Genomic DNA, 17,254 nt, shown 5'->3' with positions numbered 1-17,254 from the left:
TTTCCACAATTTTGCTTCTTAAGTCCTCAGACAATTCTCAGCTCCTCTTTCTCTTCTCCATGCGTGGTGTGACACACAGACACACAACACAAAGGCTGAGTCAACTTTTAGACATTTTAACTGGCTTCAGGTGTGATTGTTATATTGCCAGCACCTGTTACTGCCACAGGTGAGTTTAAATGAGCATCACATGCTTGAAATAAAATGATTTACCCACGGTTTTAAAAGGGTGCCAATAATTTGGTCTGACCCATTTTTTTGAGTTTTGTGTAAAATTATGTCAATCTTGTAATTTTACTTCAGATTTTTTGTGTTGTTCCAATGCACATAAAAGAAATAAACATGTGTATACCAAAAACAATTGTAATTGCAACAATTTCTGGGAGAAATGGTGTATTTTCAGGAAAAATTCCAGGGGTGCCAATATTTTCGTCCATGACTGTACATATCCATATGGGGGTTTCAAGCCACACACTCTCTTATATTATTGTTATACTATTGTTAATAATTGTTTGGAAAGTGGGGCTTAGGAACAATCCCCCATAAAGGCCTTACAACATCCATGCCAGATGTGCTACGTGGCTTCTTTATAGCAGAAGGCTGGTGCATGAACCAGTACCATGCATCCATACACATTTCTTTCAAAAGCCATGTTCCTCACAGCCAAAGTTCCATAAAGCTGAAAGCAGGAGAGCAGGGTGCTTTGTGGAAATGGAAAGGATTTCCTCTCTGTTGAAGTGATTGCACCAATAGATTAACTTTGACACTATTATAAATATTTGCTCTGTTACCTCGCCAACAGGTCATGCACATAAAAAAACATTTACCTCCCAACTAAAAATCCATCAGCAATGTTGCTATTTGTTGCTATCAAAACTGTACTAAAACACACCGATTAGGACCCCAGCAAGGACCTTGAGGAGATGCATGCTAAACACACGCTGATACATGCAGTCACCTCCTAACCAGAATGCAGTAAGTAGTGGAAAATATGCAAAACCAGTGGTAACAGGAAGTGGTTTTTCCTTGGAAGTGTTTTTTCCTTAGTGAGACTCAGATAAAAGAATCTGAAGGAGCAGATAAGATTTGAACACACACATCACAAAACCATAACTGCACGAATGGTGAGGGTTATGTCTAGTAACAGTAGAAGAATAAAAGTTAAAAACCACTAAAGCAGAAATCAGTGTGCAGCCTTGAATACAACTATGTCAACAGACTGTGTCGGTCTGGTGTCTGGCATCAGGCCCAGACAAATCCACAGTACCTGACCCGGGGATAATGCAAAGCCACAGAGAGCAGGGTTGGGGTGAATTACTATCCGATTTACATAATCAGATAATTGGTAGATACCACTGTGTAAGCGCTATCTCTGGCCTCATCATTAAGCATGATCAGCTTCAGTCAAGAAATTGTTTTAAAGACAGTAAAGACAGTTTAAAGACAGCTTTTGCTGCTCTGAACTGTAGCTTTTTGATATAAAGTTACTTTCTATTAGGCATAAGTGGAAAAACGTCTACCTCCATTATTTCTACACTTATGGTAAAATAGTGAGGCACAGAAATACAGTGTTTCAACTAGACAGGTGTCTCATACAGGGCTGTAAGTTCAAGTGGACCCATAGGTGCCTTTAATTTGCACTCTGAAGCTTGAGTTGTGCTGACTGATAGCATTTCCACCCCTGAGGCAAACAGATGGAAATAGCTCTCAGGTACAAAAAAGCAGCCAAGGCTCATGATGGAAATGCCATTTCCTCTGCATAACCAGCATATCATGTCTAAAGTGCATCCTTTGCCCTGCCATTCAACAAGAGTGAGGAGGAGGAACGAGGAATGCTTTTCTGCACAGCAAAGTGAAATCTCTCTAGTCAGAGTCCCTCATTTAATGACTCTTACTAATTCCTTCCTTTAGATAATCAAACAAATCCAAATATATTTAGAATAGATTTGACAAACTTAATTTGAATTTAATTTTCCCCTAGCAAAAGAAAATGATCAAAATTAGAGGCAAAGGTTTAATTGTAATGAGGTATTTTGGTTATGCACTCCCATTTAGGCAATTTAGACCAACAGAAAAATGTATTTATCCTCTGAGAAGAGAAACTCAGAGTTGTACTCATTGAAGCTTACTTAGAAATGGTAATGATTTTTAATCAAACTCTGGAGGGTAAATTAGGGTTAAAGGGCAAGGCTTCAACATTTCCTTTTAATGTGGAGAAAAAATGGGCTTTCTACAAAGAGTAAGTACCTGTGAAACACTCAAAGATCTTCTCAACTGAGCTGTGACTTCAGAAGATGAACAGACTGTACTTTCACAGAAACACAGATTTCAGGGGAACTTAGAAGCTGTATATAGTAATAAAGTTGTTATGAAAGGCTTTTTAAGTAAAAAGCATCCTTAGGACATTCTTGCAGTTTTGTAAACCATCAATCTGTGATGTGTTGAAACACACTTTTCTCAAACTGCTGTCAACAAAATAACTTCTTCTTGTTATATAAGCGTTTGACAGTTATAGCCTAACACTGAGAATGAATGCTGCAGTTCAGTCCTTTATGGATGTATGATTTTTCATTCAAAAGTAATGTTTGATATCTGATTGCTAACAAATATTTATGAGGATTTTTCCTCAGCAGAAAGATACAGCGACTGTGAGCTTCAAAAAGAGGAACAATGTGCTATAGCAGTGTTTTTGGAAACTTAGTGCAATTTTCAAGCCAGCATCACATTTTTATTTACATTGTACATAGCATCTGAACTGCTATGGTAGGTTGTAGAAAAAACACTAAAGTAGCTGCAAGTTTTGGAAATTTTTAAAGTATTAAATTCTAAGCTTAATCTCATAAGAAAAACACAATTTAGGGCCAGATCAACAAAGATTGGATTATGCCTGCCAATAGCATCAAGATTTGCAGGACAGAACTGGCACCAGCTGTTTCCCCCATTTATCACCTTATCCATCTTACTCTGCTGTCTGAGAGTATGATCACACATCTTTAACCACTTTTTGCTTTACAACCAAACACCTGAATGTGAAAAACACCTCTGTGGGTGCAAAACAATGGAGTAGTTTCACTCTTAAGGAAGCAGAAGCAGAGCAATCCTATTAAGCAATTACAAGAGTGTCAATGTGAGGTACTGTAATCTTTAAATCAAAATTTAGCAACATTTTTTTTAATTTTGAAAATTTAAGAACAACCTTTTTGCTTTACTTTTAACTCAACCAATGTGGAAACATTTTCTTATACTGTAGACAGATTTTTAACCCTTTATTTATTCGGGAGTGTTACTATATCTAGTAGTAATATAAGTAGTTCAAACACTCAAGAAAAGGCTCAACTTGAAGTACTGCAAACATAAGTCAACTCCAAATACTGCCTGATCATCTGCCTCATTAATCTAGTGAAACACTGCAATAATGTTTCAGTTATTTGATTTGTTCCTCTATACATTTATAACCTCGGTATCTGCCTGTAGCAGCTCTCATACTATAAATAAAATGTCTGCAGATGGTTCACCAAACAAGATGTAGTCACTCACCCATTTGTGTCAATACCGCTGTGTAAAAAACATGCATTTCTGATGCAGTTTGTCCCCTTCAACTCAGTCTAATGCTATCCTTTAGTGACACATTGAGAGTACTTGACACTAGGATGAAAAGGCACTAGTTGTGTGTGATGGCTGATACAATGGAAAAATTGCAGTAACCAGCAGCTGGCAAAATACGCTGGTGATTTTTCAAAGAGAAGTGTTTTCCATTACCTGTGCTGAGCAGTAACAGGACCTTCATGCACAGGTACTCATCATAGGACACCTGCAATCTGACAAACTCATTACAGATCTTCAGCATCTGCTCGCACTGGTCGGTCATGAAGGGCAGCTTCATCCGCTCTCTAAAAACAGCCGAGTGAAGGGGAGGGAGACAGAAGGAGAGATAAGGAGGGAAAGAGATGGGAGGTAGAGGCAGGTGTGGGAGGAAAGAAAGACAGACAGATTAGACTTAAAGCTCTTTCACTTATCCTGTTATTCACTTCCCGATGAACGGTCCCAGCAGGGAAGTATTACAGCCAGGCAAGAGGACAGCAGACAGTGAAATCAGGATTGATGGCTCTCCACACCTTATGTCTACAAACACACAGCCAATATTACCTTCTACTTCTAAAATAAACATAGCAAATTTTGTGAAACACTATGGTGGGTTTATGGCTGTGTATTCATTATGACCAACCACAATGCTATTGGCAGTGCACTTAGTGACCTTTCATGTCTATTTTTAACCTGCTCTGAGTTTTATGTGTCCATGGGGAGAGACTCTTGACAGCTTGAGCTTCTCCTTCTATGTAGAGGAAGAGCTGCCATAGCAATGTTGATTTTTAACTGTTTCTTATTTGTTACCATGTCTATAAAGAATTTCAGTCATACATGTGTCATAATAAAAATATATTTTTTTATCAGTAGAGATATTGACATTTGAAAATACCTATCCAGCTCAAGCTTATGAATAAAATATGTAGAGTTATCGCACTGAAACTACATTTAAAAAAAAGGCTCGTCCTACAATAGTAGTCACCCCCTTGGATGTTTTACCATTTAACTGATTTTATACATAAATCTTTTTTGACAAAAGAAAAAAAAATTAATGTCAACTAAATGAAAATATGCAATATAAAATGAGAGACTACATACATATTCACACCCTTCAAGTCAGTATTTAGTAGATGCACCTTTGGCTGATATCACAACACTGAGTCTGTGTGAATAGGACTCAATCAGGCTAGCACATTTGGACACCCCAAACTCCATTCTTCTTATCAAAACTACTCAAGCTATGTCAGGTTGCACAGGCATGAACAGACCTTTTCAAGTCCAGTCACAAATTCTCTCTATTGGGCTGAGGTCCGGGCTTTGACTTAGTCACTCCAGTATTCATCTTTCATCAAACCAATTCTGTGGAGCTTTGATTATATGCTTGGGATCATTGTCTTACTGGGAAATAAATCTTCTCCCTAGCTGTAGTTCTCTTACCGACTGAATAAGATTGTCCTCCTGGACTTTCTTTTTCTTTTTTTTTTCTTTTTTTTTCAGAGCCAGCTGCTGAGAAGCATCCCCATAGCATGATGTTGCCACTACTGTGTTGCACGTTTGGGATGGTGTGATGATGTGCAGTGTGCTGTGTCCACCAAACATAGTGTGTCATGCCTGACAGTCAAAAAGTACCATTCTGGTCTCATCAAACCACTTTCTTCCACTGAAGCATGGAGTCTCCCACATGCCTTTGGTTGAACTCAAGTTGAAATTTAATATGAGTTTTCTTCAACAGTGACTATCTCTTTGTTACTCCCCCATAAAGCTTTGACTGGTCAAGAACTAGGCCAACAGTTGTTGTATGCAGAGTCTCTCCCAGCTCAGCTGCTGAAGTTTGTAACTCCTTCAGAGTAGCCATAGGTGTCTTGGTGACCTCTCTCACCAGTCTCCTTCTTGCACAGTCACTCAGTTTGTGAGGAAGGCCGGACCTAGGTGGATTCACACAAGTGCCATATTCCTTCCATTTCTTGATAATGGATTCAACTGAACTTAGGAGGATGTTTAGTGCCTTGGATTTTTTTGTATTCATCCCCTAACTTGTACTTTTCAATAAATTTTTCTCTGAGTTGCTTGGAATTTTCCTTTGTCTTTATGGCGTAACGGTAGCTAGGAACACTGGTAAACCAGTGACTGGACCTTCCAGACACAGGTGTCTTTATACTACAATCACTTGAGACACATTCACTGCACTCAGGTAATCCCCATTTCACTAATCGTGAGACAACTAGCACAGATTGGTTGGACCTCTGTTGAATTAGGTCAGTCACTACAGAGAGGGTGAAATTTTATGCAGTCACTTGTTTTAGCTGACATTTTTTATTCAATTTACATTACTCACTTTGACATTGAAGAGCCAATCAATAAAAGGGTAAAACATCCATGAGGGTGAATACTTTTTTAAGGCAAGGTTTATCTCAAACTGAGTACTAAGATTACCTCAAATATCTTCAGCAGTTTTTAAACCCAGAGAAATTCTTGATTTTTATAGTTTAATGGTGCATTTCAACTTGTGGTGATATTCACATGCTGTGCATTTAGACTGCTAAATGGAAATGAAATAACTATATTTTTTTGTGAAATGATTAATTGAGTAACTGCAATTACTTAGCACACACAACATAATCTTTAATTTAAAAATAAAGGCACAAAAGCCTTACACTTTAAGTCCAACATGCCTGTTCAGAGCCAAGTGAGCAAATGTTAGCAATAGTCAGGCTAGCTAGCAGAGGCAGAAGGACTTTCTGCTTCTTTGGCAGTAACCACAAGTTTGGAATTTATTCCATGCAAAGGGATTTGATAACTGTAACACAAATAAACAATACAAAAGAACAGACTTCTTCCCTGGTTATTCAAAGTCAGATCCTTTATAGGCTAAGAATAGTGCAAACACAAAAGCTAACAATAGATTATCCTCCACATTACCCTGTTTCTCTAGAGACTACAAGGACTTTTGTAAGTACAGAGAGTTTGTAGTACAAATCAATTTAGCAGGCAGTGATAGTAGAAGTAATTAGGCGTTGTAATTAACATACTGCTGTTTTACCTGAGGCCTCCAGGGCACAGAGGGTTATTTACTATATAGCTCAGTATGTGATTAATGCACTTCTCATCTGTCTCTGACAAATGGGTTTCTAGGTTGTGCTTTATTGTGTATTGCATTGCATCAAGGAGTTCTTCCTAGCAAATATGTATCTTAATGCAAGAAACTGTAACAATGTTATATAATCCCTTTTCAATGATTGTACAAAAAAACTATGAGATGGTAAATAATTTGTTTTAATGTTCTTGTAGGATTTTTTGAAACTTTGGACAGAGTTAAATAAGCTGTTTTCTCCCCATGTATATGTACTATACAACTTTTTTTTAGTTTTCATGCTGTTTACCTAACAGAGGGGTTGAAAGATATATTAAGCCTGGGATTATTTAAACCTCATTTTGGGGACTACCCACAGCCATCTCATGGGCAATGTTTATTTCCATCCATAACTTGAAACATGTTTACGTGATGACTCTTAAATCAGACCATGTTATTGTCTATGTGATTAGCTTCACCTGTATATAATGAGGTGCTCTACACTTGTCATTTTAGTCTGATAAAGAGCTACTCTGCTCCAAACGTTACGTGGGTGCAATAAATAATCATATTTTTGGAGCCCTGTAGTGTGCAAGACATCTTTCTGTTCTCTGTTCAATATTTATTCCCATCCGTACCAGTGTCTTTGTCTCTGATATCTCCACTGCTGGACTGGGGAGGGTGCAGCCTGCCATGTGTTTCCACTGATAAACAAGGTGTCGCCTGCTGCTTCTTTTCACCTGATTTAACATCTCCTCTCAGATAAACTGCAGAATTTCCAATTTCATGTCAGCAGATGGGTGATTGTGTAAGCCGAGCGATAAGAAATCCAAGTGAGACTGACACCTCGAAATAACCAAACACGAAACAAATTTGGCTGAAAAAATGCTGTGCATAAATATAGAACAGCTGGCTGTAATACGCACTTGTTGATGACGAGATCAGGGGCGAAGCAGAGCATGCTGCCGTTACACTGCTCATATGACCTCCAACCGAGACTGAAGGACATGAGGAAGAGCCAGGAGCACTGCAGCAAAGTCATCTGATCATCCAGGTGCAGGTTACGGAAGCCTAGGAGGGTAATAAAGTGCACACATAAACTTATAGTCACAGACATCAAAAACACCCAATTATATGACACTCTAAAGGGATAATTGCTCTTTATGTTTTGGTTGAAAAAAGGAATTATTCTTTGATGATGGCAATTTTCCATGAGGGTGCAGGATAACAGTGTTCCTGCAGTTTGGAGAAGATTTACTGTCTGCCTCCCCAATTCAATTTTATCCCAATGCGTAGAATAATTGCTTGTTTTCAGAGAAATATAAAAAACACTGAACAAAAGAGAGTAATTGTCAGATGCATCATTAAAACTCAATTACATCACTGGGTAACACAAAACAACATCGGCCAATCTAGTTAAGCCAATGTTCAAATTGGACTTGAATTAGACTTCAGTGGTTTCCACACTGTCAGAACTACAAAAGTGGAACTGCACATGACAAAAGTCCTTTCACATTACATTTGTTTGAAACCATGCTTTGTTATGTAAAAGACCCCTCACCCCAACCACGAGGAGCTTTCCCTCACTATCACTTTGGCAGGTTGCCAGTAGTGGACAATGCTCACATAAGATGTGAGCCAGATTTGTCCCTCATTACACACACACAACCTCACACACAAACAAAGGCTAAGAGAAAAAAAAAAACAACTTCTACTTCGTGGTTTCATTGAAGGATTTTCTTTGAGAAACCTGACCTTTAATCTTCACTGTGACTAATAGCAACAATTAGAGTGAGAAGGAAAAATCTCTACACAAATACTTAACGTGATTATCAAGTCATGTGCCTTCTTTCTCAGGATAAGAAACTAGCATGGATGGTTTGAATTCCAACCTCTTTGAGCTTCCAGTTCTGCTTTTGTGAAACCTGGCAAGTTCTTCTTCTCAGCAGGGTTTCTTCTTTTAAAAAAATCACCTTAAGTTGCAAGTAAAATATATGTTTTATTCCTCTCTGAACTGAGTCTGAAAGAATCAACTGGTTTGAAAGTCATTCTTTGGTTGGAGCATGCACTTTCTATAGCCACAAAAAGGTGACTTGCTTCACTTTTGATTATCCAAAACTTACTTCCCAAACAGTAGATGTATTAATAAAACCATTTTTCTGTTATTATGATTTCAAAAGTCTTTTACTGAAGGATCTCCCTTTAAAAGAAAATCTTAAGATTGTGGAAATGCATATAATGAAGGTGCTTAACCTCGGTCACAACCTAATGAAAATCAAACCGATATGAAATAGCTGTGATTCTAAATTGAATTATTCTTGATAAAGTCACAATTAATCTCCTCTTCTACATGTAAAAAGGCAATCCTTCCATTTACAGAGGTCAATATAAGGTTACTGAACATCTGTTGTTTTTTTCTACTGATTTCAGGGAGATTCAGAAGCAGAAAAGAAGGTTCTTTTTATATGAAGTTTTAAGTAAGGGGTGTGAAACTTTCCACAATGGCCACCAATTAAGGCAAACAACTGGCTGTCAGCCATGATTAAATCAGCCCATTTATGAAACTCGGCTACATAACAGATGCTTTATTGCATCTCATTATCATTTGAATCCTATAATGGCTTGAGGCTAAATCAAAAGGACCTTATTATTCTAATTAAAGAAATGTATTAAAACCTTAATTAATCCCTAGAAGGAATATAGAGTGGTGGGGCTATCAAAATGCTATGGGAAGTTCAGTTTCATAGAAAATCAAATACTTGTCATAATTTTGCAGATTATTTTTGTCTCAAGTTTTGCTAAAGATCGCCCCAGTTTTAGCTTCACTGGCTTTCCAATGTTTCAGAACTAGTTCTTCGATTTTACTTATTTCTTTTAAAGCATTATAGGGTCTGGTTCTGAGCTACTTTTCAGAGTGGTTGATTCCCTATGAGCCAGCCCTCTGCCTTAGATCCTTGGGTGTGGGGCCTCCTGGCCATTCCAAAGTTAAGACTTAAAACTAAAGGTGACAGAGCCTTTTCCATCAGGGCCCCTTGACTTTGGAATGATCTGCCTGAGGAGATAAGGCATGAACAATCAGTGGCATCTTTTAAACCACTTCTTAAAAATCATTCCACTAGATTCGCTTTTACTGAAGAAAGAAATTGAACCTCTGTTTATCTCTAGAGGTAACACAGTGAGACAGGACTGTCAAAATGTTATGGGAAGTTTCGTGTCCTTAATGTAAAATCAAATACTTTCCATAATTTTGCAGAATATTTTTGTCTTTAGTTTTGCCAACAATCACCCTAGTTTTAGCTTCCCTACATCCCGTTAATTCAGAATTGATATCTTTTAAGATCTTACTAATTACTTTTAAAGCATGAAAGGGTCTGGCTCCAAGCCACATTTCAGAGTTATTAATCCCCTATGAGCCAGCCCACACCTTAAGAGGGTGGGGGCCTCCTGATCATTCGTAAGTTGAGACTTCAATCTTAAAGTGATAGGGCCATTTCTTTCAGGGCCCCTTGACTTTGGAACAACCTGCCTCAGAAAATAAGGCATGTAGAATCAGTGAAATCTTATAAAACAATTCTTCACACACATTTTTATGACCTTGCTTCTATATGTCGATTTTGTCTTCTTATTCATCTTCTGATTCCTTTATTCATCTTGCTACCTCCCTATCTCCCATCTTTACTTTCTGTAGCCGTTTTTACACAGAGATTCCGCAATAAAGGTGAAAAGGAATGCCCGTCTCTGTTCCGCAACAAGCAATTCACACAAAGGTGTAACAGAGCCGTGCACGCCTGAGCTTACACACACACCCCAGCGTCCTGTTATCAGATGGCAGCCGCTGCCCAAGCTGCTGCTTTCAATGGAACTTGAAAATCTGGATTTCTCGGTTCAAAACTTTGTATTTTCTAAATGAAATACGGGGAAAATAACATGAACATTCATTATGGTCGATTACATCCAATAGACTTTTTTTCCTCCATGTTTCGGAGTTGGAGGTCCGACGTTAAGCAGTGTCACAGCGCACGTATTTACGTCGGAGGTCGGAAACTTCAGAGTACCGAGCTCACATCAACATATCATGGAACTTTTCAGACGCTGCTGTGAGTAGAAATGTGTCTGCTCTCTCCTCTCCTGTACAGAGTGTGATTGGCTCTCTAACCTCGCAGTCCCTCCAGTTAATCCACATTATTCTTTGTTTTATCCCCCTGTTGTTTTCTCTGATGAAATGCTGCTCGATTAAACCGCACTGGTTTTTAAATCTCCCGTTTATGGAGACAGCAGCACACACTCGCCGTTGCGGAATGCCATGACGTCCTTTCACACTTGCTGCGGAAAAGTCTGTTACGGCTCTGATACTACCTCTCGATCCAGATCAGAGGTGGGTTGACCCCCTATTGTGGAACGGTGGCTTTCATACAGAATGGCGTTGCGGAACGGAGGTGTAGCAGACACGGAAAAGAGAGGCAGTGTGAAAGTAGCCTGTTTCAATATATTTCACTCTTCTTACTGTTTTAATTTCTTATTACCATAATTTCCGGACTATAAAGCGCACCTGAATATAAGCCGCACCAGCTAAATTTAGGGGAAAAACCAAATGTGTACATATACAAGCCGCACTGGACTATAAGCCGCAGGTCGAACGGCAGCACGGTGGAAACACCTCGGCCGTCTGCTCTCTGTGTGTTCAGCCAATCTTCAAGAAAGTCTTCAAGTTCGGGCAATCTGCTTTTATTACCTCTGAAAGCTTTTTTCGTCTTTTTGCATTGAGCCAGTTCTTCACGCTGGCGTCTCCAACGTCTCACAATTGATTCACTGATGCCAAGGGTACGTGCAGCAGCTCTATTTCCCTCTTTGACAGCCAGATCGACTGCCTTTAACTTAAAAGCTGCATCATATGCATTTCTTTGTTTGTTTTCCATAATGAAGGTTTGTGCATGAAAACTTCCTTTGCGCAAACTGTCTCGTAATGTCTGTCTTGCTCTCGTTCTGTCTCTCGTACTGCATTTGGTTCCACTTTTGCTTTAGTTGTTCGCGCAAACTGCCTGTATTACTCTTTTCTGGCCTCCAGCATTTCCTGCTGGAGCCCGCCTCTTAAAGGTGGGGGACGTGGACCGGCCATAGAGCCCATAGAGTTTAAAGGTGGGGGACCGTAACTTGTAAAATTCATAGATTTAGAAGGTCCCCTCGTGGCCGTTAGCTGTAACTAATCTATGTAAAAATCCATAGATTAGCCGCATCGGTGTATAGGCCGCAGGGTTCAAAGCATGGGAAAAAAGTAGCAGCTCATAGACCAGAAATTACGGTAACTGTTATCTTAAATTTAATCCAGGCTGATCTTACTGGTTTTTGCTTTATCCCTTGGATGCCTCTATTGCTTTTAGTGTTTCCCTTCCTCATACTTGTGCTTTTACTTTCCGGTTGTCCTTTATCATTTTAGCTGTCTACATGTTTTCACGTCTTAGTAATTCTCGTTTAAATACTTCTTCAAACTTTGGTCCTTGTCATCTCACGTTTTGTAGTTGGGTTCCTGTGCAGGCTAGGTACTCTTGGGTTCTCATGATGTCTCATGATGTTGTAGTTCTTGTGATGTCTTAGCTCTATGACGTCTGAGAATGTATTTTTCTTGTGACACCTTGTGATATCATGATACTAATGACGTTTCATGTTGTCAGGGTAGTAATGTTGTTTGGGTTTAATATGTAGATTTGGGTTTTGTTTTCTTTCAGTTATTTTACCTTCAGGTTTCTCAGGATATTTTTTTTGGGTTATCTGATACTGTTTTGCTGTCTTAATGCTCTGTTTGGGTTCTGATGCTTTGCTCTGCATGCTTTGAATACTGCCTCGCATAATTGGCTTATTGGAAGGCAAAATAATAAGCCCTGGTATAGAAGAAGTTGAGCTAAACTTCAGTGTTGTATTACACTAAAAAGATCTAAAGGGCATACCTTCCTCAACCAGCCACATGTATAAAAAGTAACAAATTACTCTATTTTTCATCAGTGACTTGGCCCACTTTCTCCCACATTAGTCTCAATTACAAGCTTGAAATACCACCAGTGACACACTTTGTCTTGGCAGTGGCACGCCTGTAGTTTAAACCAAATGAAAAGCTTTGTTCGAAGGGTTTTTCTTACCTGGCAGGGACTTTGCCCACTTGACTGCAGAGATGACCTGCTGTCCTCCAAGTCTGTTCAGAGTGGTCATGAGCCGCGAGGAGGTGTCAGGCAGAGTGCTGTCATATCCCGAGTAGAGAATCTCTGGTTCAATAGCCTTAAGCACTGACAGCATGGTGGGCACGAGTTGAGGCATGCACCTGGGGATGACTGGAACAGGCATGTTGTTGAGAGGCTCTGACGATCCAGGAGGTCGTTGCACTTTAATCTTGTTTAGTTTCTTGTTTTTCCTCGCTGTGGGACAGGGCAGGACAGAGGAAGGGAGAGCATGAAATTCAGACTTAAGTAAAGTGTATCATGTCATATCTGACTCATGATTAAATGTTTCTCAAACATGGTTTTTGGGTTGGTTGGCAGGAGTGGCCTCAGTCGCTGGCCACCTCTGGTTCAAAAATAAATAATATGTTAGTGCCTATCGAGGAGAGTTCCTTTTTTTTTTTAACAAGGAGAGGAAGGAGGGGGCATGTTGTCCAGTCTTATGTACAACCAGTGAGTCAAAAAATCGTGTTAATAAGTCCATTAGGTTTTTCTTTCATTAAATTAAATTTTCTTTCCCCATTTAAGCCCACCAGCAACAACAGCTGCTGAAGTTCATGATTTTCATTTCCCTTCTATAAAAACAATTTTGAATACTCGTGCGTGAGTAGACACCCAGGAAAACAGCCTTGAGGAAAAAAAGTAAGTGTCCATTTAGGCTACTTCCTCTTACATGACGTCATTGAATTCCTGTACCTTTAACCAAGAGCAGTACACTGATAAATTCTCACAAGAAAATGTCATTTCCATATATAACACTTTTGGTTGATAATTATATATCAGCTTAATAATGAAAGTCTCAGTCTCTGGTATAACCCAAATAACACAAACATCAGGCAATAAAAAAGTCCTTACATTTGTATTATTTTCCTTTAGTCAAGGTATTCCTTTTGTAATTATTTAAGCAACCAAGTTTTCTAATTAATAGAAAATGTAAAACACTCATATAACTGAAGTATCAATACTTAAATTGATTTAAAATTGGCTAATAAGATCACAGTCATATCGTATAGTCAAAGTACAGAATTATCATGGATTTCAAACATCCAAGAACATTTTGGTCTGGTTTAAGTCTCCATGACAAAAATTAAAATTACTTTTCATCAGAGTTTTTGTGACCAGAGACCTTTTTTTATTAGTCTTAGTCTTATTTTCCTGATGGAAAAAGGTTGTTCACTAACATTTGTAGTCAAAGTTTTGTCAACAAAAAAGTCTGGTGTGAAAACACAGGCTGCAAGATTGCCAATATTGTGCTCATTTTCAATGCAAGATTGATGTATCATGGCTCAAATTTAACCAGAGAGTGTAACCATTTATGAGGTACTAAATATGTCAGTGTTCAAAGCAATTTCTTTATTCAGGCTTCTTTCCTCCTGGATGACCCCAGAAAGCAAAGCAGCAGTTTCAGCTAGCAAACACATAAAAAATGTGTACAAGTTGGGGTGGAAATGTGGCCGTATGAACCTTAGATAACTAAAGGTCTGATTAATTGCCTGGGATTAAGTGATAATGTGGTATATAGCTATAACTACTAGCACTGAAGATGCTTAATTTACCTCAGACTGCATTACACTGTTAAAAAAATGGATAGACAAATAAAGGGAGGGAACTATTGCAAGAGAAAAAAAGTCTAGAATCACAACTGAGCTCTAAACAAACAACAAAAAGAAAAGTTCTGTGCAAGTTGTGTTCCTGTGGTGAGAGAGCTAACTCCTGAGCATTTTACAAACCAGGGAGAAAAGGCTGAAGTGTTTTTCAGCTATTGCTGTAACTCTGTACATACGTAGATGTTTGTTGTGATGTCCATGTTTACAATTTGCAGATTATTTAAGACACTAAAATGTAGACAGTGATGTATTTACATGTCATTTGACACTCAATGACAACCTGTTATTTTAAATAGCTCCAGTTATCCACCTGTATGCTCATTAATGTTTGATCAGGTCTGTCTTTGCAGGTGTTTTGGAAGTCCTGCTTTACAGATGATCCCTCTATAACAATCTTAGCCACAACAGTTGTGAAAATCTGAGGAAAAACCAATGAAACAGACTTTTGACAATGATGACAATGTGGCTTGAGGGCAGAAATGCCTGACTTAAACAAAACAAAACAAAACAAAACAAAACAAAACAAAACAAAAATTATGCATGTTAATATTTTTAATTAAATTTCATTTTATTTGACGGCAAATATAAATGTTGGGATATTTTAAGCCCTTTCAAATATCATTTTTAAAACAAATGAATTTGTTGCAAATTTGTTTGCCTATAAAAAAGATTTCACAACCATATCTTTGTTGACAAAATGACTTTTTGTCACAGACGCTGTTTCCTAAAATTGTTCCCAAATAAGTAAAAGCTTTTTTGAAAATAACAGATATTTAACTTTACATGATTTTTAGTACTTTATTCACATTTCACTGTTATATTCGTATGGATAAGAGATGCGCCTACTGGCAAAAAATAGTTGTCATTCATTCAAATGAGGTTTTCTAGACATAAGAGCACAAAATGAAAGAAGTACCTGTAGAAAATGCTCGTATATTACACAGTTAACATAATTTGGACACTACTGATGGAAAACTGCTGTATTTTTGCACAAAATGTGTGTCCGTGCATCATTTAGCCATTTCCTCACTCTAAATGTGAAAAGCATGTCAGGACTTGAGAGGTTACCATGAAAAAACATGTTTTTTTCCCTACACTTCCTTTTTTAATTTCCTCTTCTGCCGTTTCCATGGCAACTAAGAGCCTTTCTGGTGGGAGTGTGTCCGCTGATGCACTGATGTCCATCAAATCTCTGTCTGCCTCCCCCTCTGTGTGTGAAACTGCTTCCACATCTGTATGACACTTGTCTGTTAACATGTTACATCACTAAATACTGATTTTAATCTAAACAACAAGCTACAATTTCTCAGAATAACAACAACAAAGGTCCAAAACACTTCCTCTCCTCACCTGTTGCTCTTTCCTAAACCTCACCTCAGTTTTATAACTGCACTTTGGTTCTTACACTTTTAGCCCATTAAGAAAAATCAGATGAAAGATCCAAGGCCATGAGTCAGGACTTAACAGTGGATTATGCACTGACCAATGTGTGTATTATTTTAGCTTGCCTGCATACCAGCACATGTGTAGAGAAAAACATCAGAGACAAACACATACAGATGGTGACTATCACCAGCTGATCCACACCGGAGCCTTTTAGCAGCCTGCTAGGAACAAAACATTCGCAATGATGTTTGACAGTCATTTTAGCGCCCTATTAAGGAAAATGTGTTGTTGAAAATCTGAAGAAGAGATGAAACAACAAAAGAAGCTGTGAGCGCAGAATTCTCAAGCCATAAAAATCTTATTCATAATGTTCAAATCTACAGAACTCTAAACCAATCGAACCAACCACTAAAAAAAGGCTTTCAGTTTCCCTAGGTAACTTCTTGAGGAATAAAGCATTGGTTTTTTTTTACAGAAAGAGAAATTCCAAGAAAATATTCCTATGGAAGACAAGACAAAAGAATAAAAGCAAGGTCAAATGACAAAGAGTTCAGTGGCGATATAATAACTTAGATATAAAGGGTACATAAAGGGACTATTGTATGCTAAATTAATGTCATAAGATGTCATTGAAAGGCTATAATTAAGTGCATTAAGATGGATTGTCCTCACAGTTAGGATTCAGGATGCCCCTTGTGACCAGTGATAATTTTGACCACTAAAACTATGACTAAAAAGGTTTGTTGTCTACCTTTATTATTTGGGAAGTGAGACAAAGATTAGCTAAAAATAGATCTTTGGTGATAAAAACTTAAGAAAAATAAATTTAGTTTTCGTCAAGTAGACTAAAAAGACAAAAATGGACTCGGACTTGAGCTTTAACTGCATCAGGACTCGAAGAGGAGAAGAGGTGAAGAGGAGGACTCAAACCTTTTTTGCTGAAGATTATTTTATGCTGTAGTATTTGTTGAATTTGTGTGAGAAAACCCAGCATAACTGATCAGTGTTCATGCAGTGCCCAGTGTGTGCGTTCACCTGCATGCATGTTCATGTGTATCTGACCTGCTGTCTGTTAAAACAACCAGAGGAGAGAGTAGGAGCAGGGGAGCCTGGGTGACAGAGAGGAGCTGATAGGTTGATAGCTAGCTTAAACCTGTGGCTCTTCTCTGTATTCCCGCGGTAATCTAAAAGAAACTAAAATTCTGTTGGCCTACCTTTGAATCGCGGGAAATCGTCATATTAGCTGTTGTTGCTGCTGTACAGTAATCCTCCTCAGTCTTGGACAGAGTGATAAAAACTCTCAAACCTTGTAGTGAGTCTCGTAAGTTAAAATATTTCAATCCAACTTTGAAATCAGCGATAACATCGGTGATCTAAACAAGGTGGCATATGCTAAAATT

The 17,254-nt window shown here is 38.3% G+C and overlaps 1 protein-coding gene across 2 annotated transcripts in view; it reads right to left on the bottom strand.

Annotated features, from left to right (window-relative positions):
• Nucleotides 1–17,254, bottom strand: part of LOC121518770 (glucocorticoid receptor-like) — a 109,893-nt gene that overhangs the window by 6,466 nt on the left and 86,173 nt on the right. For both annotated transcript variants that reach the window (XM_041801356.1, XM_041801357.1), the window contains 3 exons: nt 12,787–13,059; nt 7,582–7,726; nt 3,760–3,890 (listed from right to left, as the gene is read on the bottom strand). In XM_041801356.1, the coding sequence (XP_041657290.1) occupies nt 3,760–3,890; nt 7,582–7,726; nt 12,787–13,059 (549 nt within the window). The remainder of the gene's footprint in view (nt 1–3,759; nt 3,891–7,581; nt 7,727–12,786; nt 13,060–17,254) is intronic.

Source organism: Cheilinus undulatus, linkage group 12, assembly GCF_018320785.1.
Source record: "Cheilinus undulatus linkage group 12, ASM1832078v1, whole genome shotgun sequence".
NCBI lineage: Eukaryota > Metazoa > Chordata > Actinopteri > Labriformes > Labridae > Cheilinus > Cheilinus undulatus.
Note: the sequence above shows the minus strand (reverse complement) of the source record. Positions and strands in the feature narration are given on the sequence as shown.